At 53.9% G+C, this 26,097-nt stretch overlaps 12 protein-coding genes across 12 annotated transcripts; 5 read left to right on the top strand and 7 right to left on the bottom strand.

The window, feature by feature from the left end:
- Positions 1 to 330: 330 nt before the first annotated feature.
- Positions 331 to 2,253, bottom strand: IUM83_00645 (putative Transposase; the record flags this gene model as incomplete). The annotated part of the gene is made up of 1 exon (XM_067924430.1): positions 331 to 2,253. The coding sequence occupies one exon, from the start codon at positions 2,251 to 2,253 to the stop codon at positions 331 to 333; it is 1,923 nt and encodes a 640-aa protein (XP_067788490.1).
- Positions 2,254 to 2,376: 123 nt separating this feature from the next.
- Positions 2,377 to 3,020, top strand: IUM83_00644 (uncharacterized protein; the record flags this gene model as incomplete). The annotated part of the gene is made up of 2 exons (XM_067924429.1): positions 2,377 to 2,898; positions 3,015 to 3,020. The coding sequence occupies 2 exons, from the start codon at positions 2,377 to 2,379 to the stop codon at positions 3,018 to 3,020; spliced, it is 528 nt and encodes a 175-aa protein (XP_067789328.1).
- A 1,459-nt stretch (positions 3,021 to 4,479) lies between these two features.
- IUM83_00643 (uncharacterized protein) lies at positions 4,480 to 6,045 on the bottom strand (the record flags this gene model as incomplete). Its single annotated transcript, XM_067924428.1, has 3 exons — positions 4,480 to 4,577; positions 4,686 to 4,829; positions 5,343 to 6,045. The coding sequence occupies 3 exons, from the start codon at positions 6,043 to 6,045 to the stop codon at positions 4,480 to 4,482; spliced, it is 945 nt and encodes a 314-aa protein (XP_067789121.1).
- A 178-nt stretch (positions 6,046 to 6,223) lies between these two features.
- Positions 6,224 to 7,213, bottom strand: IUM83_00642 (Quinone oxidoreductase protein; the record flags this gene model as incomplete). Its single annotated transcript, XM_067924427.1, has 1 exon — positions 6,224 to 7,213. The coding sequence occupies one exon, from the start codon at positions 7,211 to 7,213 to the stop codon at positions 6,224 to 6,226; it is 990 nt and encodes a 329-aa protein (XP_067789120.1).
- Positions 7,214 to 7,512: 299 nt separating this feature from the next.
- IUM83_00641 (uncharacterized protein) lies at positions 7,513 to 8,952 on the bottom strand (the record flags this gene model as incomplete). Its single annotated transcript, XM_067924426.1, has 1 exon — positions 7,513 to 8,952. The coding sequence occupies one exon, from the start codon at positions 8,950 to 8,952 to the stop codon at positions 7,513 to 7,515; it is 1,440 nt and encodes a 479-aa protein (XP_067789119.1).
- Positions 8,953 to 9,159: 207 nt separating this feature from the next.
- On the top strand, positions 9,160 to 12,543 carry IUM83_00640 (Auxilin-related protein 2; the record flags this gene model as incomplete). Its single annotated transcript, XM_067924425.1, has 3 exons — positions 9,160 to 9,193; positions 9,266 to 12,344; positions 12,426 to 12,543. The coding sequence occupies 3 exons, from the start codon at positions 9,160 to 9,162 to the stop codon at positions 12,541 to 12,543; spliced, it is 3,231 nt and encodes a 1,076-aa protein (XP_067789118.1).
- A 410-nt stretch (positions 12,544 to 12,953) lies between these two features.
- IUM83_00639 (Centrosomal protein) lies at positions 12,954 to 16,070 on the bottom strand (the record flags this gene model as incomplete). The annotated part of the gene is made up of 4 exons (XM_067924424.1): positions 12,954 to 12,991; positions 13,108 to 13,839; positions 15,169 to 15,239; positions 15,322 to 16,070. 4 exons carry the CDS (start codon positions 16,068 to 16,070, stop codon positions 12,954 to 12,956), a joined length of 1,590 nt encoding a protein of 529 aa, XP_067788694.1.
- Positions 16,071 to 17,295: 1,225 nt separating this feature from the next.
- IUM83_00638 (Quinone oxidoreductase protein) lies at positions 17,296 to 18,285 on the top strand (the record flags this gene model as incomplete). The annotated part of the gene is made up of 1 exon (XM_067924423.1): positions 17,296 to 18,285. The coding sequence occupies one exon, from the start codon at positions 17,296 to 17,298 to the stop codon at positions 18,283 to 18,285; it is 990 nt and encodes a 329-aa protein (XP_067788695.1).
- A 180-nt stretch (positions 18,286 to 18,465) lies between these two features.
- Positions 18,466 to 19,455, bottom strand: IUM83_00637 (Quinone oxidoreductase protein; the record flags this gene model as incomplete). Its single annotated transcript, XM_067924422.1, has 1 exon — positions 18,466 to 19,455. The coding sequence occupies one exon, from the start codon at positions 19,453 to 19,455 to the stop codon at positions 18,466 to 18,468; it is 990 nt and encodes a 329-aa protein (XP_067788701.1).
- Positions 19,456 to 19,801: 346 nt separating this feature from the next.
- On the top strand, positions 19,802 to 20,829 carry IUM83_00636 (putative alcohol dehydrogenase; the record flags this gene model as incomplete). The annotated part of the gene is made up of 2 exons (XM_067924421.1): positions 19,802 to 20,605; positions 20,743 to 20,829. The coding sequence occupies 2 exons, from the start codon at positions 19,802 to 19,804 to the stop codon at positions 20,827 to 20,829; spliced, it is 891 nt and encodes a 296-aa protein (XP_067788503.1).
- A 1,795-nt stretch (positions 20,830 to 22,624) lies between these two features.
- On the bottom strand, positions 22,625 to 25,040 carry IUM83_00635 (Chromodomain-helicase-DNA-binding protein 1; the record flags this gene model as incomplete). Its single annotated transcript, XM_067924420.1, has 3 exons — positions 22,625 to 22,663; positions 22,741 to 23,989; positions 24,073 to 25,040. The coding sequence occupies 3 exons, from the start codon at positions 25,038 to 25,040 to the stop codon at positions 22,625 to 22,627; spliced, it is 2,256 nt and encodes a 751-aa protein (XP_067788699.1).
- A 109-nt stretch (positions 25,041 to 25,149) lies between these two features.
- Positions 25,150 to 26,084, top strand: IUM83_00634 (Phosphopantothenoylcysteine decarboxylase; the record flags this gene model as incomplete). The annotated part of the gene is made up of 5 exons (XM_067924419.1): positions 25,150 to 25,248; positions 25,316 to 25,507; positions 25,581 to 25,670; positions 25,742 to 25,910; positions 26,005 to 26,084. 5 exons carry the CDS (start codon positions 25,150 to 25,152, stop codon positions 26,082 to 26,084), a joined length of 630 nt encoding a protein of 209 aa, XP_067788700.1.
- Between the last annotated feature and the right edge of the window lie 13 nt (positions 26,085 to 26,097).

Here is a 26,097-nt window from a genome sequence, read left to right as displayed (position 1 = left end):
CCACTTGGGCTGCAGTCGGCGGCGCGGGCGGCTGTGCTGCTAGCTCCAGCTCTTGCCTAAAAGCCCCACACACAGAGGTCAACGTCTCGGCTACACGCTCGTGAAGCTCCGCCGTCCAGCGGTCCACTACAGCCACCCCCGCATCTCTCGACGCCATTGAAGCCATCACCGCTCGTTCCCGATAGTGAAAAACGAAAATGACAGGATCTAAACTAAGTGATAGAGTATGCCAGATTCGGGGTTAATGCAACTTGAAGACAAGTTCGTTTCTTACTACTATTATTTTCACTTTCACGTGGATCAAACCGGATGTGACATTACTAGCCCGTACTACAGCTGCTGAGGAATCGAGAGCATTGACTCATGGTCTTCTCTTCTCGAGTTGCAGTATACGTGCATGAGCTTCTGGAGTTGGTCCGGTTTCAATGTCCTGTTGAAGCGCGAAGTGACATCAAACCCCTGCACTGCTAGAGACGGAGAGGGAGATGAACTCGCGGCTGGTAACGCAAACACTGCCACAGCTAGTTGATGCAGGTGCGGGCACTGCCCTCGACGCTCCATCCAAAAGTCATGCGGCGACACAGCTCCCGACTGCACCAGCTGCCAATACGCTGGATTGCCTTGCTTAAGCTCGGCCACCATGCCCTTGTACATTCCCAACTGGGAGAAGATATCGACAGAGTGGCCCTCGTTCTCGCAAAAGCGAACAATGAAGCTTTCCACCTCCTGCTTCTTCCTCTCATCCAACGCCTCGCCCATGTATAGCGGATCCAGCAAGTACGCTACGCCATGAGCATCACCGTAGATAGCATTGAACCGTTCACTCACGCATGAGGTGATGAGCGCCTTCTCTTTCTTGCTGAGCCACTCCATCGACGAGTACACGGTTAAGAGTTCCACGAAGTACGGGAAAACCTGCGACAACGGGGGTCGATCTTCCTGGAAATGCTTGAGGTGCTGCTGCAGAGGACGCAGAATCGCAAGGGCGTTGATCAGGTCCTGGACGAACGACTCGCCAAGCACGAAGTCCTGGACACGCCTAAGCTTCTCCTGCTCCACTGGTGTACTTGCATCCACAAAGTCTCGACGCGCAACCACTGTGTAAAGCCCCTTTTCGTGCTTCAGCACAGCATCCAGCACAGCACAGACAGAACTGGAGTCCGGAACCCCCCCTGGCGGATTGCTATCCGTGGCGGACATGAGCACCTGCAGTTTGTGGTTTCCATGAAACACATCGGCCAGCTCGGCCACAGAAGCCTGAACCTTCTCCAGCCACGGGAGGACACTGGTGACATCCTTCAGCAGCAAAGTGAGTGCGTTGCACACACAACCATAGAAGAACGTGCACCGCGGGTGCTTCTTCATAATCTTCTCGCGAGTGTACTTGGACAGCGTCGACGTCGTAGGCGTCACGATCCCGTAGAACTCAGCCTTCTTCTCCTTCGCCATCACCGCCTCCACTTCGCCAACCAACAGCTCCCCACTAAACTGCTGCGTCGCCGCAGTCTTCGCCTCAAGAAAGTAGGGCGCGCCCTCACTCACCACCCCGTACGTCGTGACGCTGCACCCGCCCGCATCCACCCAGTTCTCAATCGTGAGGCAGCACTTCTTGGCGGTGATCGCTTTCGTCACCTTGTTCTTCGAGCCCGTGAACTCCAGGTCCAGCAGCTCGTTCTCCAGCTCGTGCTTGGTGGGTAGCGCCACGTCCCCTCGCAGCACCCTCAGAGCACCCAGCAGCAGCTCGTTCTCAACGTTGTCGAAGCACTGGCCCGTGGCGTACAACCAGTAGGCGAACTTGCGCTTGAACGCGCCGTTCTTGCTCCCGTAGCTGCTGGTCCTGTGTCTGGACGCGTCTGTTACCGCCACAGTAGTTGCACCTGCGCCTGCACCCAGCAGCACCGCCGCGTCCGAGCTCTCCGACGCGCCGACGGTCTCTGTAGTCACTATAGTCACAGCCTCCTCGCCTCTGGCGGTCGGAGTCGGCTCGCGGGTCCCTGGGCACTTGCGCTCGAAGTGCTTCCGCACGCGCTCGACCTTGGCGACGCCGTAGCGGTGGATCAGCGCGCCGCACCGGTTGCAGATGACGCGCTTGTCCGAGAGCACGGTGGTCTGGTCCCAGACGGCGTCTTTCTTGCGGCCGGAGCCCGACTTGCGCTTTTTCGCGGGCGGCTCGGACGCTGCGGGCAGCGCCGGCTCGTCGGCGACAGCGAACAGGCCGACGTTGGTGGTGGGTGGCTGCATTTCGCTCGCCATGGGTTTTCTTGCGAATGGGGAGAAAAATCCCGTGGGTTTTATTTCGTTTTTCTTAAAAACGAAAACAAGAGTTCTGATTTTTGGGTTTTCAGTTGGCCAAAACTAAGAAAAAAAAATATCCTCATGACCGAGGCGGAGGTGGTGAATCGTCTGAAGGCGGAGCTCAAGCGCTCGCTGCGAAGCCATGTGGCGCAGGCGGTGAACGACGTGTGTAGGTCGTTTGCGGACGAGCTGAAGCCGCCGGAGTCGTCGCCGCCCGCGGTCCGCCCGCAGGTGGGTGTGTCGGCGTACGAAACAGACTACGACTGCTGCCGGCGGTTGGTGGAGTACATTGTGCGCAATATGGACACGTCCCCAGGATTCGTGCAGCAAATGGACTGCATCATTCTCGCCTACCAGAGCAACGCACCGGTCGAAGTGCTCAATTCGGTGGTGAAGCAGAACCTGTGGTTCCATCGGAAGTACGTGGGTGACAAGGCAGGAGCTGATGACGCGGGGCAGGAGAAGGCTGTTAAGACTGCGGATGCACCCTTAAAAAAAGATGCCAAGGAACTAGTTAAGAGTTATGACAGGAAGAAGAGTGTGGGTGCGGTGGGTTCTAAAGGTGAGAAGGTGGTGTCGGAAGTTGTTAAGGCAAAGCCTGCGGTACGGCTGGGAAATGATAAAGCGGATGATGATACGAGATTGAAGAACGTTCCTGCCCAAAGAAAGACATCCAAGGCAGATGCTACTGACTCAGAAGTCGCTGAAGCGAAGTGTAGACTTGACGGAGCTGTTACCGACTCGACCACTTCTGGGGTTTTACCCCGGACTAATGAAAAAGCTCCTCAACCAGCCCTTGAAATGATGAAGTCACCCCAACTGGGACCCAGTGGGTCTAAGGCTGATGTTAAGACGGATTCCCAGAGCACAGCAGAAAGCTCGAATGGTGCAGCTGTGTCGCTTCCACGAGAGTGGGGGAGGAGGAAACGTTTGGTGACAAGGAAGCGACCGAAGGCTAAAGCGACACCTTCGAAACGAGCCCGACGAGAACACCCACCTTTAGACCAAAGCTCTACAGAATCAGATAATTCGGAAGATGGAGTCAAGAATGGTCAGCGAAGCAAGTATTCTGCAAGCAAGGACGATGTTAAGAAGAAGAAAGCTAAGCCGACTGCGTTTCCTACCACCACACAAGAAACAATAGCCGCGGCGAAGAATGAACAAGCCACCGGTAACAACGTTTTAGCAGTGGACATTGCCTCTACGACTACACAGGATGCAACACAAGAGACAAATACAGACGCTCATCGAAGGAAAGATATCGTAACGCCTGTTAGTGCTGATATTTCTAAGGTTGCACAAAAGGCAGTCATCAAGACAGCTAAGACAACGGTACCGGCAAGAAAGAGGCGTGGAAATACCGTCGGAATAAGATACAAGAGTGATGAGGAAGAAAAACAAGATGCTGGATCATCAACAGAAACTGACGCCGTGGACGAAAAACGTGATCAGAGCGGATACAATTCTCTTGTTGACGTGGAACTGCGTAAAATGGCGAAGGATTTGGAAGCAGGTGACGAAGTTTATGGGCTGCAGGTGGCAAAAGTGAGATTCCAATCCATGCTGGATAGTTTGGTGGTGGCCAATACTGAAGATTCCGACACTTCAGCGTCGAAAGCAGACGATAACGCTCTCGCAACGGCAGATCCCATTGCCAAACTTTGTGGTATCAAGAAGCGGTCAATTGAACAAAACAATGAATTCAAGACACGTCTTCGTGACACTATCGAGATTGTGGATGCTTCATTATGCAAGCCTCCACCGGGGCACACATGTTCAAGAGACTGCAAGTCAATTCGTGCGCAATTGTGCAACGAGTTTACACCGTGCATCAATCCCACTTGCCATGCCTGGCACGATGCAGAAACCCATTCCGAGACTTGCCCAAATGAGAAGTGCGAGTTCAAAACTCGGGTCACTCTACGCGAAACAATGCACCTCATCGAGCACAAGCAGCAAGAGATTACTAGCGCCTCTGACGTCTTAAAGCGCGCGAAAGCAGATCTTCTGTCCCCAACGAGACGCAGTAATCAAGAGAGGGTCAGTGTTGGCAATGCAGAGGCGTTTAAACGGATCGAGACTCTAGAGCACGACTTGGAGAACTTGAACGGCGAACTGCTCATTCTACTCGACACAAAACTACAGCATTGGGCCACTTTGAGTAGCATTGGCATCGATACCCAATCAGATAAACTCGATAAGATCCCGGACTTTGCCACACACTACACTACTAGAAGCCACCAGCGCAAGAAGCTGTAAGCCATACTCAAACCACGCTTTTTCTTTATGAATACATACCAAACACCGCATAAGCACATATTTCGTCACCTATTCCCTCAATCTCCTCTTCGCGTAATGGCTCCTGAAGCTGGAGAGTTCGTCTGACGTACCGTTTGTTCCGATGGCGTGAAGGTCATCTCTAAACGTCCGTTCTCTCTCTTTGTGGAAGGCAACAGCATCCTCCAGCTTGGTGCGTTTCTCTTCCAGTCTCTTCATCTTACTCTCAAGCTGAGAAGCTGATCTTCCACAGCGATCTGGAGCACCACCCGAGTCAGCGACAACACCTTGAAGCATTACTCTGGTCGCTAGTAGCTTATCGATTGTCGCCTCGAGCTTCAGCTCATTCTGTTGAATGTCGTGCATTGTCTGACGCAAGCCGACACCGTTCTTGAACTCGCACTGGGAGTTTTGGCAGCGCACCGTGTGTGTGTCGATATCACGCCAAATGCAACACATCCCGTCGTGGCACGGCATTGCGTTGCCGCCCTGGTTGCGATGGCTTTCGCACATCCGTGAGCGAACACGCTCGCACCCCTGTGTGCACACCATTCCCGAGGGTGGATTACAATTTTCCGCATCCACCAGCTTTATGGCTGTCTTAAGACGCTGCGTATAAGCCGGAGTTCGATTCGTAGGATCACCACCAGCACATGGCCACACAATCCCCGCGCCGCTACCCTCAGCTTGCAAGTGTGTTGCTTGCGCTGGTTGATTCGATCCTTGATCATCTGTCTCCGTCTCTGTTTCGGTCTCGGACTCCTTCGTACTCTCTAGCCCACTCGCGTCTTCATCGTCTTTCTCCTCGCAGTCCAACCTTCCTGCTCCGTACAGGTTCCGCGCCACAATGTGACGTGGGCGCTTGGACTCTTGACTCTCCCGAGTCTTCGACTGACGCTTGCCCACTCTTCCCACCGTAGGTGGGGTAGAAGTTAAATCCACGTGCGGGGAGCACGTCGGTCTCAACCCAGCCACACTCGCGTTGGCGACTGCAAGTGGAGTCACGGTCACTGCATTATTCACAGGCGTGTCTGTCTTGATAGAAGCAGGTCCTTGACGAGCTGGAGTTTGTAGCCCGCACGCAGATTGGGCACCGGTGTCTGCACTTTGTGAGGAGCCGCTGTAGCGCACCCATAGCGACCCCGTCACCATTGAGCTCAACGTAAAGCCTCCGGAGTTACTGTAACTCGCGCGGATAACCTGCTCCATTTGGTTCATAAAGTCCGGGGACGTGTCCATTTGCGCCACCATGTAAGTGACCAGTTGCCTGCAGCTGTTCTTGTACGTGTCCAAGTCTGCTGTCTGCTGCTGTTCCCGCTCGAAGTCCTCGAGCAACCGCGTGGTCTCCGCCAAACTCTCGCGCAGCCGATTGGCCACAGAAACCGCTGACGCCGCCACTACTGCCCTGTTGCTGCTGCAAGGAGCCCCGTCGTGCCCGCCAACACGCGCCGTCGCCGCGCTCGCCACTCGCATCGTTGCTCTCTCAACTTTGCGCTTTCTTTGCCTCTGTGGTTTTCTACTTTTTTGCACATCGCGATACAAAAAGGACGTCAAACAGCTCCAAAAGCCAACATAGCAAACTGTGATTACATGTGTTGAATGAAGCTTTCACGTATCTCCCGGTCCAGGGGTACAGTACGTTACTTCGTTTCTAGCGCCGAATTACTTGCACTACCAGTTTGCCCAGAGCGTGCCGCGTCTTGAGTTTTTCGTAAGCGTCGAAAGCCTCTTCGAAGGGATAGACACTGTCGATCACGGGCTTCACCTTGCCACTTTCAATGAATTTTGTGATCTCGCGCAGTGTCTTGGCGGAGGGGACAACGTGAACGTGGCCGACCAATTTCGCACCAAACTCTGAGTTTTGGATGGGCTGAGTCATCGGCAGGATCGTGACGAAGCGGCCCGTGTTCTTCTTGAGGACCACCTGAGCGCCTTCGTTCCAAGCTGCATTTTCCATGCCGCAGTTGTAGACCACGTCAACCGAGTGAGCAGTCAGCACTTCTTGCCACTTTTCAGTCTTGTAGTCGATGACTTGGTTAGCACCCAATGCTTTCACGAACTCGGTCTTCTCCGCGCTGGCAGTAGTTACCACTCGCGCACCAATCGCACGCGCAAATTGCACAGCGTACATACCGACGGAGCTGCTGCCGCCGAGAATGAGCACAGTCTCACCCTTCTGGAGTTTGGCGTGCGTGAACATACCTTGATGCGCTGTCTGCGCTACCAGTGGTACAGAAGCTGCCTCGTCAAAGTTCAGGTTGAAAGGCTTGAGCGACACGAATTCTTCGTCGACTACAGCGAACTCGGCGAGCGACCCAAAGTTGCTGAACGGCAGCATGGTGTACACTGCATCGCCTTCCTTGAGACCCGTTACTTCACTACCACATTGCACGATTTCGCCAGCACCGTCCATGCCGATCGTGAACGGCTTGCTCTCGGACGGCGATCGCTTCAGGAATGCCTCGCCCGCGAATTCCAGGATCATGTAGTCGACTGGGTTCACCGAGGCACTGTGCATCTTGATGCGGACTTGCTTGGGGTTCAATGACTCTTGCGGCACATGCGAGTTGATCGACAGGGTCTCGTCCATGGGGCCGTAGCTCTCGAACTGGTATGCGCGGTAGGCCAGCGGGAATGTCATCGCTTGGTCTGGGAGAGGTTTTGATGTTGGCTGTTGGATGCAAAATGCAAAGTGCCAACCACAAAACGGATAGAACTCACGGGGTGGCCTTAGAAGGGGAGCTCTCCTATATGCTCCATCATCAACAGTGTTGATGCGGCATTTTCACCTGATGGGCTCCAGTGAGCCAAATAATGGTCACAAAAGTGTTCTTATTAAATGCACCAATAAATAGCCAAACACTATTCTTGTGCCAGCAATGGCGATAAACATATGCACGCTAACCTGCAGAATAGTTTGGCTCGGGTAAATCCAGCCATTTATCTGCGCTTCTTCTTGAGCGCATAGTGCGTCACGAACTCTGGGAAGTTGTCGATCTCATCGTGTCTCGACTCGATCCCGATCTCGTTCAAGGTCGTCCAGTACTTTTCGAGAGTACCGTTGATTTGGGCCATTTCGGCTTCATCGCCAACAAGCCCTTGCTCCAATTTCTCAATCTCGCTTTCGAGCGTAGCGATCGCGTCAGCGAATGTCCCCGGCTCGCTGAGCTCGGTGGCATTGAGGTCGTCCAAGGCTGCATTCTTCTTTTTCAGTTTCTGGCTGGCATTCTTAATCTCCAACTGCTTGCTGTGGAGTTTGTGCATCGTTTCTCGCACTAAGATTCGAAGTTTGAACTCACATTTCTGGTTCTTACAGCGATCCGTGTGCGCCTCGACATCGTGCCAAATACGACACATTTTGTCCTCACACGGCACGGTGTTGTTGCACATGGAGCCCCGGATTTTGCTGCAAGTTCGCGTGCATACTTTACCTGGAGGCGGTCGGCACAGCAGAGCGTCTACAAACTGGATCGACTTGCGTAGGCGCTCCTTGAAAAACTCGGTCTGCTCGGGAGTGCGATGCTCTTGGTAGCACAGCTCGCCAATAGCCTCCTTGAACGTCAGCAGTCCTTGTTCGTCCTCCACCGGAACAACCGTCCTCTTTTGCGTGGTCGCCTTCTTCTTTGGTCTCTTCCGTTCCTCTCGCTCCTCGTCCGTGTCTGTTTCCGTCCCAGTTTGTTCAACACTCTCCTCCGCCGAGCTCGCTGTGTCCACGCGCCGCTTCGCCATAGCCGTCTTCGGCTCCGCCACCACCAGCGCCTGCAGCGATTTCTTAGTGGACAGTTTCTTCTTGCTAGTCCTGCTCCTCGGCCGCTTTGCCAGCAAGGAGCCTGCCACCTCGCGACTCTCCAGCCCCGCACCGTCTGCAAGGAGAGTCCCACCTCGAGCACCGGAAGTGCTCACTTCAACTCTTTCCTCCTTGATGACGGGCTCGTCCAGAGCGACAGTGGCCGCTTTGTCTGTAGGCTTCTCGTGGCCCCGAGGGCCTTTGCGACCGCGACTTCTTGGCGGTGGCGCCCCCTCCTCCAATTGAGGCTGCGGCTGTTGCTGCTCCTCTTCGTCGGCTCGGAACCAAACTTCCTGGGTCGCGACGGTGCTGAGCACACGCTTGGAGGCGCCGCTGAAGCAGGCGAGGATGATGCGGTCCATCTGCTCCGCAAAGCCCGGCGACGTGGCCATGTTGTCCGAGATGTAGGCCACCAGCTTCTTGCAGCTGCTGTAGGACAGATCCATGCTCACGTCCGACTGCTGCAGCGGCGCGCGTTGCTGCTGCTCGCGCGCATACTCCCCGCAGACTGCGTCCAGCGCCTGCGTCACGCGCTTGCGCAGCTTCTTCTTGAGCTTCTCCACGTCGGAGGTCGCCGCACTCACCGTCACCATCGCTTTATCTGCAACGGTTGCACTTTTTAGGCGCCAATTAGATCACCTGACCCGTTTAGTGAAGTGAAGAGATTCGATCCGCTCCCAAGATGTCACAAAAAATATATATACAAAGTGGTACTATATTTTGAGAACACCCAAATATTTGGTCCCCCGTTTTCAGTTCTCAGACGCAATCCGGCAAAGCTCGAGCTTGGTGCTGACGTCATGCGGCGCGCCACGGTGGGCCCCGGGGCGAAAGGTGCGCGCGTGTAGCCCCGTTGCCAGCTTCCCCTGCGTGTTGCTAACCTCTCTGCGCTCTCGCTGTGCCCAGACGGCCCCTTGTTCCCGAGCGCTCGCGCCGCGGCGGGCGGCAGCAGTCGCGGCCGCAACGGCGGCCTTTTCTCGTCTTCCTCGTCCTCCTCGGGCGATTCGGACGCGTCCGACGGCGAGAATGACGGCGGGCAGAGGGTGGGCGCGGTGCCGCCGCTGCTGGGGGCGGCGAGCCGCAGCCGCTCGTCCAACGCGCAGTCGGGGGGAGACTTCCGCCGCCGCACCATGTTCTCCACGTCCGCGACGTCGCTGAGCTCGTCTGTCGGCGCGGGGGACAATGGGGGACACTCGGGGGAGAGGAAGGGGCTGTTCGAGAACGACGACGACGCCGGGGACTCGCTCGAGACGTTCCACGAGCGCGTGAAGCTCCGGCAGAGCAAGAAGCAGTCGGAGATGAAGGCTCTGAGGGCGCAGCTGGAGACGGCCCAGCAGCGCGCCGAGGAGCTGGAGGCGCGGCTCAGCGAGGCCAACAAGGATAAGGAAGAGTTCTCCATCCGCACCAAGGAGTGCCAGCGCATCATCGAGAAGCGCAACAAGCAGCTGATGAAGGCCAGCGAGAAGATGGCGCGGCACTCGGAGCAGTACGAGCTGCAGACGGCCGAGATGCAGGCGAGGTTGGCGGCTCTCACAACGCAGTGTGACCAGCTGCGGGCAGATGCTGCTGCAGCGGAGGAACTGCGGCGGCGAGAGTGGGAGGTGAAGGAGCAGGAGGTGCAACGAGAGATGGAGACGCAGAATAAAAAGCACGACAAGCTGCTTCAAGTTGCGGAGGCGCAGGTTCGGGAACAGCAGGCTGAAAGTACAGCGTTGGCGAAGAAGCTGCGAGAAGTGGAGCAGCAGTTGGCGGCCACAGTACACCAAAAACCTACCGCGGTGCAGGTCGTCGCCAGTGATGAATACCAGACTCTGGTAAAGCGGTGTGAAGATGCTGAGGCGATCAGTCGTGGACTCAATTTCCAGCTTGAGAAGGAGCAGCAGGAGAAAAAGTATCTTCGCAAACAGTTGACAGCTCTTCAGGCGACTGTCGGTGCCACGACTGCGGCGGCCACTGCGGCATCGGTGGGCTTTTTCCCCGATCCGTTGCCTTCAGAGGCGAGAGGGGATGCTGCTAACCCCAGAGATAGTGTGGCGACGGTGATTGGTGATGCAGAATTAGCAAGCTTTGATTTTGCAGCCGCCAACGATTCCTCTTCATCCAGTCCCACCGCAGCGGCGGTACCAGCAACAGTTGCGCCAACTCTGACTGGAGTAACCTCTCCTGCAAGTGGAGCATCGAGTCCGAGCCGAAGCCGTACCCGCTCGCGAGGTTTCTCGGCGTCGAGTTTCACTGACGATAATCCTAAGCTTTCATTGAGAGATGGCAAACGCCGAGCTGCATCAGTGCAGACAATCAAAACCTCATTAGAGCCCCCAGAAAAGTCAGTAGACGACAAGGCTGCTGCGGGGAACGGCAAATCCATTGGTTCATCAGTGACTTTCTTCGAGAAGCTTTCGTCTCGATTCAAGCGGGGTTCTTCTCCTCGGAATGGCTTGAACATGTCAAAGTCTGAAGACGAAAGTACGGATGGAGTAGCGACAGCTGAAACTGGATTCGCGTCACCATTACCTCCGCGTCAAGGGTTTGCGCACAGCAAGGTATTGAAGGAACGCCCTCGCATGTACGTGGCCAAGTCCCCGTCTCACCATGAAGACGAATCCAGTGACAGCATTTTCGGCAGCGAGTCATCTTCGAGTGACTCATCGGACGATGATGAAATGCCACCGCCACCGCCTCCTCCCCCAGTGACTGTAGACGAGGACACTACCCCCGTGGCAGCTGCCCTTCCTGTCCACGTGGATATCCCGTCCCAGCTGATTCATTCGGATGCAGGTGCTGATGGAGACTCGAGCAGCTTAAGTGAATCAGACGATGATGGCGATGCTGAAAGGTGGCATGAGGCTTCGGACAAACCGACACAATTGCCCACCCGATTCGCAGATCCGTTGAAGACGCGGGGACAAGCGCCAACTACTACTGGAGGCCAAACGCTCAGTGGAATATCGCCATCTTCTTCGTCATCCTCCTCGGAAGATGATTCTGACGAGCCTGATGTCGAAAAGATCCAACCTCCGAATCTGGATGTTAAGCAGGTGGAACGTTTGTCAGAATTGTCGTCGTCGTCGTCGTCCGATTCAGTTTCTTCTGATGAAGATGATAACGAAGTGGTCGGTAAAATTAAAACGGAAGTCCACCAAAAACTTCGGAAGGCCAGCTTGGATAGCCATGTTAAGCGTTCGTCACGCTCTCCTACCTCTTCCAAGAGGCGAGAAAAGAGTCGAAGTATGAGTGGAGGTGACAATTTACACAGTACGAGTAAAAGTCGCATGAACGAGTACATGGAGGCTCGTGCAAGAAAGCGCAACGAGAAATTGAAGCAAAAACAGGAGAAGGAGCATGAAGAGACCAAAAAGAAGGAGGAATACGAGAAGGAGTGGGAGAAAATGGCTCAGGAGGAGCGTGAGCGTAAGCGCAAGCAGCAGCAGGCGCGACGTAATGGAAGGCGGAGACCCGCAAGTATGAAGGCGGTTCGTGTTTCCCAAATGCGGCAGCAGATGAACAGCAAGCAGCAGCAGAAAGAACAAAAGGAGCCGCAGGTCTCCCCACCAGCACATCCTACTGATCCTCCGCGGCCTCATGGAGATGACAGCATCGGTGCTGACGGCCAACCTAATCGTAACCCTCGGCGAAAAAGTGAAAGTAAAACGTCAGAAAGCGAGGCAGAGGAAGAAAGTTCACCACCTCTCTCTGAGATGCCACCATTGCCTCCTGAGCCTACCATGGCTGACACAGAGCTGTATCTCCGCCAGCAAGCGCGCTTGCGCGAGCGACACGAATTGCAGATGAAAAAGAAATTAGAGGCTGACGAAGCAGACGCAGTCCGAGGAGATATCCATCGGCGAGTGGAGATGTGGGCTTTTGGCAAAGAACTTTTGCACATGATCCTGACCTTGGACCAAATTTCTTCGAACGATGCGCTCAAGAAGTGTCAACTGATGGTCGTGCAGTCCCCGGACGACGATACAGTGCGCAAGGCCTATCGGTGCGATCAAACTGTTTGTTGGTTAGTACTGTCTATGGCTGTTTCTCACTTCGTATTTTCGTGTATATTGCTTTTTTGTAGGAACATCATTCGAGTTGTCCACCCGGACAAACTTCGCGGGGCCACGATTCCTGAGCAGCTTGAGGCTAAGGAGCTGTTTACTGTGCTAAACCAAGCCTTTGAAAAGTTCAAGGCCTAGGGCCGTCTTAGTTTTGTCGTGTTACAAAATAAAAATCAAATGTTGAGCAAGGCACTGAAATTGAATTGATCTATCGCTTTTGTGCAATAGAGCCTTGGTGTTCAGCATTTGCCCTCGTGACGTTGATAAGTCGGTCGAGTTCGCGTACCAGATAGCTTTGTTCGTCATAAGCTCCACTAGCCAGTAACAACTTCCGCTCACGAAGTAGTCGCCCAAGCTCCGTATCGGGAGGCTCTCCATACGAATGTATCGAGGCTCCTAAGTTACTACCGCTTTCAGTTGAACCCCCACGCATGGATTCGCCTTCGTGATCGCTTGTCTGGGATTGAACTTGATGGAATACATCAAGTGGGTCTGTAGCTGCACGGTTGGTTTCGATATAAGAATGATCTTCCCCACCACTTCCACCGTTAGATGCGCGATCGGAGAATGAACTTGATGCTTGGTGCTGGTACACGTACGGTTGACCTGCTAAGGGAGTGTGGTTTGTGGCTGTGGTATGACGACTTTGTGTATGCCACTGCTGACCATGGCGATAGTGTGGTGATGGCGAGCGATGCTTACGTGAGCGTCGTTTTCTGCTGTCACCACGCAGATTGAATCCCTTGAGATCGTCAAGCTGCCGCTTGATAGCACGCAACTCATCTCGATCACCGTCCAACACGTACTTCTCCTCGCGGGCGATGTACTTAACACGAAGCTTCTCGAGTTCATCAACAACACGTGCTTCGTGCTTCTTCTTTTCTTGGGCAAGCAAGCTAGCCATGTGCTCCAATTGACCCTTCATATTTTGCACGTTCGCTTCTGCAACCTCGCACTCGCGCTCCTTGACCATTTTATGCTTTTCTAGCTCACCCACGGTACCTTTTAGTGCCGCGATCTCTTCCCTCAACCTAGACTCGGGGAGCTTTCGCTGTTGCTGACGATATTCATTGAAATCCGTCTCAACTTGTTTGGCTCGCCTCTCTGCGTCACTTAGCTGCGTCTCTAGCATTGAAATCCGCCGCTCGTAAGCTTCCGTTTGCTTCTTCGCCACAGACAACGTATGGCTGTGCTCAGTTTTAAGACGCCGCTGCAAAAACTCGTTCTCGTCGCGTTTAGCCTCCTGCTCTCGCTTTAGAGCTGCTTCAGCCACGGCCAGTCGGCGTTCTCGCGTTTCTAAATCGGCTAATGATTTTCGGAGCGTTTGCTCAAGTCGATGATACTCGTCTTGCGCTGACTTCAGCAAGTTGCTTCGCTCTTCTTCACGGCGTGCCCATTCTTCCTCTAGTTCATCCATTCTAGCCTTCTCCATTTCTGCAAAACGACGTTTCCATTGCAATTGCTGGAGATACTGCTCCTGCTTCCATGCACTCCTTGCTTGTTCCAAGGTTTCCTTGAGTTGTGCAACTTCCTTTTGTTGCTCGCGGGCGCGATTAAATATTTCCTCGTCAGTGTGTGGGTGTGAGTTGTCAGCAGAGACCTCGGTCATGGAAGTTTGTCTCGCTGAAGGTGTATGCAATTTTGTTTCCTCGGTCTCTCGTTCTATACAGCTGCTTGATTTGTCTTGCAAGCCTTTTTTAGGAGCAGCTTCGACAGTGGAAAAAATTGTTGAAGCCTCTGTGTTTTCTTTCCCTAACACAGGGGCTATGGGTGTTTCGTCGCCGGGAAGATTGTCAATCCCAGCGTCTCGTTGAGACGCATCAGATGTTGGTTTTGTTGACTCCACCTGCAATCCTTTTTCAGGAGGAGCCTCGACCGTAGAAAAAATTGTTGAAGCCGCCTGCACTGTGTTTTCTTTCTCTAAAAGGTGGAGTTTTGTAGACTCCACCTGCAATCCTTTTTCAGGACTAGCTTCGACAGTGGAAAACATTGTTGAAGCCTCCTGCACCGTATTTTCTTGCTCTAACACAGGGGTTGTGGATGTGTCGTCATCGGGACGTTTGTAAATCTCAGACTTTCGTTGAAATGTACATCTGTCATATTTTGATTTTGTAGACTCCACAAACTCCATGGTAATCGAGGCAGTGACAACGGCTTCATCAAAATCAGGGAACGAGAATGTTCCTTCAATTTCAGATGTATCGCCTGGATCCAATTCATTATCTGACCTTGAAAACAATTCTCTAGACAAGAGTGGGGTCAAAGGAATCTCCACTCCTGCTAATACACGATTTTCCGTGCACATGAACACTGTAAGGCACGCCAAATCCCCGATACAACGTGCCAACTCTTTCAACCTACTTCTGACACGAAAACTGTCACGAATAGGAGAAAATTCGGCAACACTGAGATTATAAAACACGTCGGTCTGAACAACGACGTCAAAAAGTGAGTAGCTGAGCCAGAATCCCGTTCTTTCGAGCGCTTCCCGGTCCTCCTCGATAGCGGCTTCAACGACTTTCGAAAGGTTCAGCGCTGCCTGGATGAAGACAGAGAGAACGAATATATCCTGCCCATTGTTGTCTCCAATTTGTAAATAGTCCCCATTTTCACTCGAAACCACTGCCAATGGTGTTGACATCGTCCCTGTTCGGTTCACAGGCGCCGTCGTAGAAATCTCTTGCCGCCCACTGGTGGACAATCTCGTTTTAGAGGACTTTGGTGATGCTGTTGGTGGTAAGGATGTTCCAGGTGAGAAGGTACTGGAGATCAAAACCTCGCCACCAAAAGGTGAATTTTGCAATTTTAACCACCGCTCCGGCAAATCCGGAGTCCTACAAAAGTGCACAACGATTGCAATGTCATTAGTGCACTGTACCAACGAAACAAATATATCCCACGAATGAAATATCGCACCTCAAATCTAGGAAGAACCACCCAAAGCTCGTAATCGAGCTATCGCTCTCTTGTCGAGCAAGGTGCTCCATCTGTGCTTGTGAGTGATATTCTGTGGCTGTACCACCAATGCCATACACAAACGCTTTGATTCTCGGAGCATACGCCTTCAGCCGACGGAACTTTTCCATTGGAAAGGTCCACTGCAGCTTCCCGTCGCCTCTCACCCATTTGGCATCTTCGATCAGGCCGCTACGCCGGTACGCGTCAAAGCGCCCACCAGTCGGCAATGGCTTCTTCTTAATACCCTTCCTCCGAGTCGTCGAGCGAAGCGGTGAGCCTCCAGTCGGTTGCAGTTCCTGCTTCCACCTCGAACCTCCCGACTGTGCCGCCTGCTTGTCTATTGTGGCGAACACCCTCAACTCTCGAACAGCGGCAGACTCCGAGACGGGGATCCGCAGCATCCGGACCTGCAAAGCTAATACCATATAAGTCCACGGCGTGTTGTCCATCAGGTGACGACCATTGATAGTGTCGGGCTGACGAGGGGATCGAGCGCGCTTGGACTTGGTGGTCTTGGGCAGTGGCGTCACGGCTCCAGAGTCACTCTCATCATCCTCCAGCGCGTCGGTGTCAAATGTATACGTCTGCTGTTGCTGCTCGGCGGCTAGAGATGGGCTTGGAGATCGTTGTGAGCGTGTAGGCGACTCTGCCTCGTAGTCATCGCTAGCATAGGCGTCCTCGGCGGATTCGGGATCCACAGCCGACATAGTCAGAATGGCGAAGGGGTGCGTCCTTTCGGAGAAATGCCACGATGTGGATCAATCTGCTTAAATGACGTGCGTTCTAGTTCTAGCTAGCATACGCACCGATCCCCGTGGGCCAGTGGTCAAACCCTGACGCGGAGACCGGGAGGTACCGGGATCGATCCCCGCCGAGTGCGGGACTTTCCACGGAGGCCGGAGATAGGCAATATCTTGGACAAGCAGCCCTCCGTGGAGTGGTCGCCCTGCCAACCCGCACCCTGGTGTAGGATAGTTGGGTGGGCTGGAGGCCCCAAGTGCCGAAAAATGCCCCATAGTGTAGTGAGGGGTATCAGAACCCGGTCCCGAAATGGGCCGGATAGCCACAGGCATCCCCACCAGAGCAAGCCTCAAGCCTGGTGCGTGGGTTCTGGTGGCTTAAATCTCTCTAGGTAGCATACGCGAAGCTTAAATAAAACCCACCAGGCTCTAGGCAAACTCGTTGTCGAGATGCAGTAGTAAGAACTTTGTGGGTGGGGGGGGTAGCACGATCTTGTGAATCATGAGCATTGAAGCCATTACGTATTGAGACCATAGTGCTGCACTAAGCGCCCTTAAAAACGGCATGACCATGTCTCATCTTGTGAAACCTACTGCAAGCTGTTGGGGCATCGTTGACAAACTGTTCGTGAAACACAAAACATGTCATACTTTACTACCCAAATTGTGGGTGGTGCATTCAAACCTGCACGCTTGTGATGTGTGCTGAGTTCGACGATGAAACTATGTACTTGCGTTTTTTTTATTTTACGGAGTTTTCTTCTCTTCTTCATCGATCCCATTCTAGCGCCTTCCATTGGCTAGATAACATGCAGCACGTATTATTAATAATACAAGTAATAACACTAAAACACAGATGTGGTAGCTATCGGATTGCGCCTTCCTCCTCCATGGTAGCAAGTGTAGCTGCGTTGCCCATCGTCGATAAACAGGACACCCGTAAACAAAAAATATCTTGTGTCGGCTGGTGTTTTTGTTTCCATATTGATTATGTAGCAATTCCTCCATCAACAGAAACTATGACGCGGTCTGATTAGACTACGCTGCCTCGGCACGCTTACCTACCCCAGACTTTTGAACGTTGTCGTTGTAGCAATTCCCAGCTCAGCACAGGGTTCACTTTTCATTTGACATCCTGGTCCACAAACCAGCCAAGACCAACCAAGCACCCCGACAAACACAGCCCGTGACAATGGCGTTCCCGAAGACTTACCGCGCGTACCAATACGAGAACTACGGCTCGCTCGAGAAGGAGCTCAAGATCCATGACAACGTTCCCCAGAAGGAGCTTGGCCCTCAGCAAGTGCGCATCAAGGTGCGCAGTGCCGCCGTGAACCCTATCGACTACCTGCTGATGGAAGGCTTGGGCCAGGCGTTCACAGGCAAGACTCCGTCTGCGAACGAACCCTTCGGCATTGGCTACGATGCAGCTGGTGAGGTTGTTGAGGTCGGCGGCGATGTCAAGCGTCTGAAGGTTGGAGATGCGGTTTACGCTATGACACCGTTCACCGCATTTGGGACCCTCGCGGAGTTTGTGGTCGTGGACGAAGAGTGTGTTACGGCGAAGCCTAGCAACCTGGACTTTAATGAAGCTGCTGCTGTGCCTTCCGTGGCTCTCACTGCTTACGCCGGTATGGTGAGGCACGCAAAGCTGCAAGAAGGCGAGACGGTGCTTATTCTCGGTGGTAGCAGCTCCGTAGGTATGTTTGCCGTGCAGTTCGCCCATGCTAGAGGCGTTCGTGTGATTACGACGACAAGTACGCGGAACATCGATCTGGTGAAGTCCCTTGGGGCTGATCAAGTGATCGACTACACGAAGGATAAATGGCTGGACGTTCTAGAGGCTCACTCTGTGGACGCCGTGTACGACTGCGGAATGGAAGCTTCGGCCTGGAACGACGGTGCACAAGTGGTGCTCAAGAAGAACACGGGCCGCTTCATAACGATTCTACCCATGGCGCAGCCTGTGAGAGAGTCCGAGTTCGGAGCGCAGCTTGTTGGCGAAGTCCACAACACGGATCCTTCGGCCGAGAAACTCGACGTAATTACGAAGTACATTGAGAGCGGCAAGGTCAAGCCGGTGATCGATACCGTCTACCCTTTTGAAAAGGCGCTCGATGCCTACGCGAAGCTGAAGACGCGTCACGCGCAGGGAAAACTACTGGTGCAAGTGCAACCTTAAAGGCTCAAGGCGCGGCCAGAAACTATTCCGTTCTGTTCACATTTGGAGGTTTATGAAGATTCTGCATTTTTTGACAATATTCCTAGCTGGTCGAGTCACTTGCGATATCATCGCTGAATCTTGACCATCTCTTTGTCATAGAACGTTTGGCTAAGGCTACGATTCCTCCGAGTCCTGTTTTCATGGGTGCACCTCGACCACCAGTTTTCCCTGTGCGTGGCCCGTTTTCAGCTTCTTAAAGGCGTCCAGCGCCTTCTCAAACGGAAAGACCGTGTCGATCACGGGTTTGACCTTGCCGCTCTCGATGTGCTTCGTGATCTCAGCGAGCTTCTCCCCCGACCCGTTATCGACGCTGACAAAGCCGACAAGCTGCGCTCCGAACTCGGCCGCTTTCACAGGCTGCGCCATTGGTAGAATCGTGATGAAGCGGCCTGTGTTCTTCTTGAGCACCACTTGTGCACCGTCGTTCCAGGCCGTGGGCTCAACACCGCAGTCATACACAGCGTCAACCGAGTGCGGCAGCAACACGTCCACCCACTTTTCCTTCGTGTAGTCGACGACCTGATCTGCACCGAGAGACTTGACAAGCTCGACGTTCCGTGAGCTCGTGGTTGCAATGACCCGGGCTCCGATGGCGTGAGCGAACTGGATGACAAACATCCCGACTGAACTGCTGCCGCCCAAGATGAGGATGGTATCCCCCTCTTGTAGCTTGGCGTGCTCCGTCACACCCGCATGCGCTGTGAGCGCCACCGAGGGCACAGCAGCGGCCTGGTTGAAGGTTAGGTTGTCGGGCTTCACGGCCACGGCTGCTTCGTCCAAGATCCAGTATTCCGCCAGACTACCGATTGAGGCGGACGGCGCCGACGTGTAGACTGCATCGCCCACTTTCAGTCCTTTGACGCCACTGCCGACTTCGACGACCTCCCCGGCGCCATCAAAGCCGATGGCGAAGGGCTGCTCGGGGGACGGGGCTCTGCCCAGCATCATTTGGCCCATGACTTCCACCAGCTTGTAGTCGAGCGGGTTCACGGAAGCGCTGCGCACTTTGACGCGGACTTGCGTCGCAGCGAGAGGCTTCTGCGGCAGATCGGCCTGCAGCTTGAGCTCGTTCTCGATCGGGCCGTAGTGCTCGTACTGGTACGCGCGGTAGGTCTGCGGGAGGGTCATCCTGGGCGGAGGTTGGAGGTTGTTGTTGTTGTTGTTGTTGCTTGGGGGCTTGAAAGCGAATTGCAAAGTGAGAGGACGAGTGCCGAGCTCCTGGAACGTCCAGGAGCTCGGCACTCGAGGCTGGAAGGCAACAATACATGTATCTCGTCGCAATCGGAGACATGATGTTTAGGCGGAGTGATAGCGTCAACCGAGCATGGGAATGTAGCCATGTCGTTTGAAGTGCTTGCGGTCTGATTTGCAAACTGTCGCTTCAACTTGTAAACAGGGTCAGCCAATCACCGAGCAGAACGCCACCAGGCGTATCCTCAGGGATTTAGCGCCCAGACGCCGCCAGACGCCGACGATGGGGACTCCTGCCGCACGCCGCTCAATGCCGCACCACCGCGTGCCGGAGCGCAAGGAGGCCTCGCCCGTGTTTGAGCGCCTGCGCTCGGAGCTCAACTGGATGGTGCGCCACCGCGTGACCGAGGCGGTGGACGCCGTGTGCGCGGCCTTCGAGGACGAGCTGACGCGCTTGGCGCAGCCGACAGACCCGCCGTACGAGCTGTTCTACGGCTGCTGCAGCCGCCTCACGCGCTTCATCGACAGCAACATGGGCACGACACCTGGGTTCGTGCAGGAGATGGACCGCCTCATCTTCGCGTGCCACTGCGGCGCCTCGGGCAAGGCGGTACGCAAGGCCATGACGAAGGACCTGCAGATCCGACGCCGCCAGAAGACCGCCGCCAAGGTGGAGGGAGATACAGAGCAACCGGCAGACCCTTCGAGCAAGACTTCAATCGCAAGAAAGAAGACTGCTGCTGAAACTGCTGGGGACGAGAGCGGCGTGTCGTCCGACGATTCTGTAGGCAAGCCTGCGCCGGTTGGCATGGCATCGAGGCAATGGGCGACGCGGAAGCGATTATCGACGAGGAGCCACTCGGCGGGAGTGAAAAGACTAAAACGGTCGCCGAAGTCTGGACGCGATTATCGTGAAAACGATAAGAAACCCGAATTTTTTAAACAAGACGTCGCAACTGAGAAGCAGCGAGAAGATGTTGTCGAGCTAGACGTTGCCAAGGAGGAGGAAAAGCGAGAAGATATTGACAAAGAACGTGTTTGCAACGAGGAGAAACAATGTAAAAGAGCTCGTGCATCTCCGAGGAAGGTGAGAGCGGCAAAACTCACTTTGAAACGAGTGAAGTGCGTTGATCGATTGGATCATGCAACGAATAGCGATGATGCCGGAGGTAACGAAGGGAGCGCGGAGGCTGGCCAGGGCCTTCTTATTGGTGAGTCTGTTAGGCAAGAACAACTTTGTCCGGCTGGACCGAGACGCAGAAGAAAATGGAATCTTCGGAGCGTATCGAAGACTGCTACCCAGTCTCGTGAGCTTTCACAAAAGTATGAAGATGGGAAGGAAGGTTCACACTTTTGTAAAGAGATACAAGTTCCTGATGCAGAAGAAACGGTGGTAAACGAAACCGGGTCTGTGACTGGACCCACACAGGAAGTCGGTGTTGGCGACGGTGATGGTTCAAAGACTGAGAAATCCCTGATAGAGACCTCTGTGTCCGTGGAAACGTCCATACCAGAGCAAGCGGGAATTGCTGATGATGTTAAGTTGCTGTCAGCGGAGTCCCCAATTGATGATGTTGTGGCTACCAAAACAAGTTGCCGAGTTGGAGTTGACGGTGATGAAGAGGACAAGACCAGCAATGGAAGTGATATCGGCCCAGAAAACGAAAGTGAAGCGCTCGCAACCTCTGACGATAATCAGAAGAAGGACAGCCATATCGGAACAGTGGACAATTTTGACGAGCAGGTGCAGCCATTTGAACTGGCGCAGACAACCGGAGAACCGGACAGTACTGGTGCTGTTGATAACAACATCGACGGTTCGAGTGTTGCCGACCGAACGGGGCATCGGACACAATCGTTAGATGAGTTGCAGGCACACGTCCAAGAAGATAACCCCGTCGCCGGTGAATGGTTCGTGCCACCAGAGCCCCACGCAGAGCAGTATGAACCGGTATCTTCAGTACCTACTGATGTTCTTGATGAGACGGCAAGCCTCGAAGACCAAGGAGCTGAGGATATGAATATCTTGGATGAACCCGCTGTTCCGGGGCTTTGTGACGCAGGAATGCGACCAACAAACGAAGCCAGTCACTTCAAATGTTGCCTACGGAAGGCGGTTATGTTCGTAGATGCAGTTTTGTGCAAGCCACCACCCGGTAAGTCTTGCTTCCGAGATTGCAAGACCATCCGCGAACGGCAGTGTATAGAGGGTATGCCGTGTAGCGACGAATTTTGCAGCAATTGGCACAACGCAGAGGCGCATACGGATCGCTGCAAGAACCCATTGTGTGAGTTTCGGAATCGAATCTTACTTCGCGAAATTAAGCATCAAATAGCAAACCTGGACGTGGATGTGCAGGTGTTGCAGTCGCAATGGGAGAGAAAAACCTTGGAGCTGATCATGGCAACTTCTGCTAACTCCAAGCAGTTGAACGACGATACAAAGCAGCTTGAGCGAAGCATTGGCGACGCAAAGGAGGAAATGAAGCCCCTGAGGACTAAAAGGAAAGCGTTACTGGCCAACTTGAGTGCAATTGGGGTCATGCCTGAAGACGACGAAGCCGATTTCTTTCCCGACTTCGATTCACACTACAAATGATAAGCAGCGGGCCCCAAAACGAATCGTGTTGACTCTGCATATGGAGCATGTTAGTTCTGATACTAACAACATGCAGCTGGAATCTACTCGCAGTCGTCGTTCCTTCGTCTGAACTAAGTTCGTCGACTAGGAGAGTAATAGTATATGGATGCTTCGACGCCCACATCGCGAAGATTGCGCGCTAGGAGACGTTCAACAGCATACCAATTGAAGTTCGGGGTACCATACCCGATTCGGGGCAGATGGACGGTGGCGTTCAACTCTAAAGTACGGTGCGCTAGAGCCTGCAGCGCAGTCTCAAGTGAATTCAGGCGGAAAGTGGACGATTTTCCCTGCCGAACGAGTTGCCCATTTCCCACGCGCTGTTTTTTCTTCCCGACAAAACCCTGGACAACCAACAAGCACACAAACCCATCAACCGGTGGCTGATTATCTGCGGTAGCTTGAACTGGTAGCCGAATCATGTGTGCACTGCCAAGTTTGAGATCTCCATTGCGTCCTGCCGCTTCATACTGTTTCTGGATCGAGGGTGATAATGCTGACAGGCTGCGGAAGAACCCACGAGAGCACCATACACCACTGTTGTCCACGCAGTGAGCGATAATGTACGGCCTCAAGCGTACAAAATTGATAGGCGGGTGGCTAGCGTCCCCAGACTTGTAGAACAATCGACCTGCGTTGTTTGAAGCGTTCGGAGAGGTTTGTACAGAACCGTTTCTAGTGCTGCTGACGTCTATGACCGCTGATGTGTACTTGTTGGCCTTCCATTGAGCAAGCTTTCGTTCCAACGCTTTTTGGCGTCGCTCCTCCCGCTTTCGAGCCTGTTCTGCTTCGTTCTCAGCGCTTTGCTCTTCGTCCTCTTCGTCTTCCTCCTCATCGTCATTTTGCTCATATCTTTTACGAGCTGCTAGTGTTTGTCGCTTCGTAGCAGTCGCTACCTCCGCGCACAACTTTTGGAGCAACTCGGCATCTTTCGCCTTCGTACTCATTACTTTGGTGTAGTCCTCTCCCTCGAAGTAATACATGTTTTCCTCTCGAAAGTCCCCGCCCGACTCCAGCAGCTTATCGCTCTTCAGAGCTTGCATCGTTTTGTCATCGGAATCAGCACCACATTCAGGTATATGAGTCGTTTTTCGAGTCAAGATGTGTTGAATGTATTCCTCTTCCAGAGGTTTCATCAGGGCGTCTTCATCCTGGCCAACAGCTTCGTCCATGAGGCGATGCAATCCAAATTGAATCATATCAAGCAAACTCTTTCCACTGTCGTCATCATTTTCATCATCGCCATCGTCAGTTTTGCGCGCAAGATTGCGAATGCGATCAGCCATCCGCATCTTCTTAAGCGAACGCCGGTAAATACTTTCTTCAACTGTGTTGGCGCATAGGAACTTAATCACGTGGATGGGCTTCGTTTGCCCCAGCCGATACGCTCGTGCCACCGCCTGAAGATCGGTTTGTGGGTTATAGTCGGAATCCGCGAAGATAACAGTATCAGCGCTTTGCAAATTCAATCCTAGACCACCGGCCCGTGTCGAGATAAGAAATACGAACGTTTCTGGGTCCTTGCGAAAGCGTTCGATGCACTGCCAACGCTCCTTCCCACGCACAGATCCATCGATGCGTTCGTACGCAAAGCTTTCAAGAGTGAGAAAGTCTTGGATGATATCCAAAAAGGGTGGAGACTGACTGAAAAGCAGCACTCGGTGACCTTCCTGCTTCAGCCGCGGCAGAATCTGATGAAGCACGAAGAGTTTTCCACTGTTTTCATACAAGTGACTACCTTCCACAAAAGGTTCAGGTTCGGCCCCGGGAAACAGGTACGGGTGGTTGCACGCTTTCCTTAGTTGGGGGAGAATATTCAGCAATGAGACCCTAACGATGTAGCAAGATCACTCACGGTTAAAACTTCAATGAGTAGTACAAGTAATCGCAGAGTTCGCATGAATGCGATATACCTGCTTCCATGAGCTTTTGCAGCGCCATTTAGGACATCGCCATTCTTGGCGATGACCTCCTTGTAGTATGCTCGCTGCATCGACGACATCGGCGTATGCACGACCATTTCAGATAGCGGTGGCAATGTGAACGCACCCTGCACATCCTGAACCGTTCGCAATAGCAACAGCGGTGCCAATAATCTGCGCATTAGTCCTTCCGCTTTGCTCAACTTCTTGGATTTTGTGTGCTGATCCTCATCCAGTCTTTGCGCCTTCGCTGAGAAGTAGTCCCTGAATGTCGTCTCAAACAGCCCTTGGTCGTTGAACACACTCGGGTTCAGTATCGACAGCAACGCGAACAGCTCTTCCAAGTCATTTTGGATAGGGGTGCCCGTCAAGATCACCATGTGTTTGGACCGCAGTTTAGTCGAGACGATTCCGTGGAGCTGGCCTTTCGGGTTCTTGAGCCTGTGTCCCTCGTCCATCACCATTAGCCCCCACTCCGTACTGGCGAAGTACTCCTGGTCATACAACAGCATCTCGTACGACGTAACGACCACCAACGGTTGGTCTTGTGGACTGGCAGCAATGACCTTCTGCGTCGCCTCCCGGTCCTTGGCCGGGCCGATGTACATGACCGTCGAGATGCTTGGCGCGAACTGCTCGAACTGCTCCATCCAATTGGGAAGCACACTAAGAGGCGCGACGATCAAGTACCGACCCCCTTGAGGCTTCTTCTGCTCCCGGTTGGCCGCTTCCAGCGCCGCGATGAACGAAATGACTTGCAGCGTCTTGCCCAGTCCCATTTCGTCCCCCAGAATGGGGTTCAGCGCTTGCTCATGCTTGCGCAGCAGCCACTGCAGCCCTGCCAATTGGTAGTCGTGCAGCGTCACGTTCTCCAGCAAAGGCGGCTGCGTCTTCACCTGGTCGGCCAGCGGCGTCGGCTGCTGCCCACGCAGCTCCAAATTGTGCACCACCTTGTCCATTTCGCAAGTGAGCTACACATGTAGCTCAACGGCTGGGGTCAAGTGACCATCACTCGGACGCCAAAGTGCTACCCCCGCGATAGTGACACTCCACATTGTCGAGATCGAGATGGATGCGCGACGGCCGCGGGTGCTGCTGAGTGCGAGCGGCAGCGTGGCGACCGTCAAGGTGCCGGAGATCGCTGTGCGTCTCTCCCAGACGGCGGAGGTGCGGGCTGGCTTGCAGTAGCAGCAGCAACATCAAGCGTCGAGGACTGATCGTGTTCTGCTGGCAGGTGAGCGTGGTGCTGACCAAGTCGGCGGACTTCTTCCTGCAGCGCGCACGGGACTACGACGCGAAGGCGTGGGTGGAGTTCGATGCTGCGACACAGCTGCCAGACGGCGAGCGCGGCAGGATTGCGGTTGTGCGGGACGAAGACGAGTGGGAGGCGTGGAACGTCGTCGGCGACAGCGTGCGCCACATTGAGGTGCGTCTGCGTGGATGAAGACTTCGTTGTAGGCACAGAGGGATGCAGGGCTAATACTCCTGTGTTGCTGTAGTTGAAGGACTGGGCGGACGTGATGCTGCTGGCGCCGATGTCGGCGAATACGTTGGCAAAGCTCGCGAATGGCTTGGCGGACAACCTGCTCGTGCGTTGCTGCATTTGCTGGTGTGTTTTGTAGTCACCGACGACACACGGTTGACGTCGAATTCTGTGCAGACTTGTGTTGCGCGGGCGTGGATCATGAGCAAGCCGTTCATCTACGCGCCGGCGATGAACACGGATATGTGGAACCACCCAATCACAGCAAGGCAGCTTCGCGTGCTGGACGAGTTCGGCTACAAAATGGTGCCTCCTGTGGAGAAGAAATTGGCCTGCGGGGTGGTCGGTAAGTGCACAATATGTGATATGTGTGTTCGGATACTGCGCACGCGCTCTATTCACAGTTATCGTAAATGTAACCTGTGCTGCGTGATTGTCAGGCAACGGAGCCCTAGCAACAGTCGACAGCATCGTTGCCTTCACGCTCGACGAGCTGAGCCATCTATCGCTCGCCGACTAGATCAAAATAAAGC

The sequence above is a fragment of the Phytophthora cinnamomi genome (assembly GCF_018691715.1).
Source record: "Phytophthora cinnamomi strain GKB4 chromosome Unknown Contig53, whole genome shotgun sequence".
NCBI classification, from domain to species: Eukaryota; Oomycota; class Peronosporomycetes; order Peronosporales; family Peronosporaceae; genus Phytophthora; species Phytophthora cinnamomi.
The sequence above is the reverse complement of the archived record's forward strand: the minus strand, read 5'-3'. Positions and strand labels throughout refer to the sequence as shown.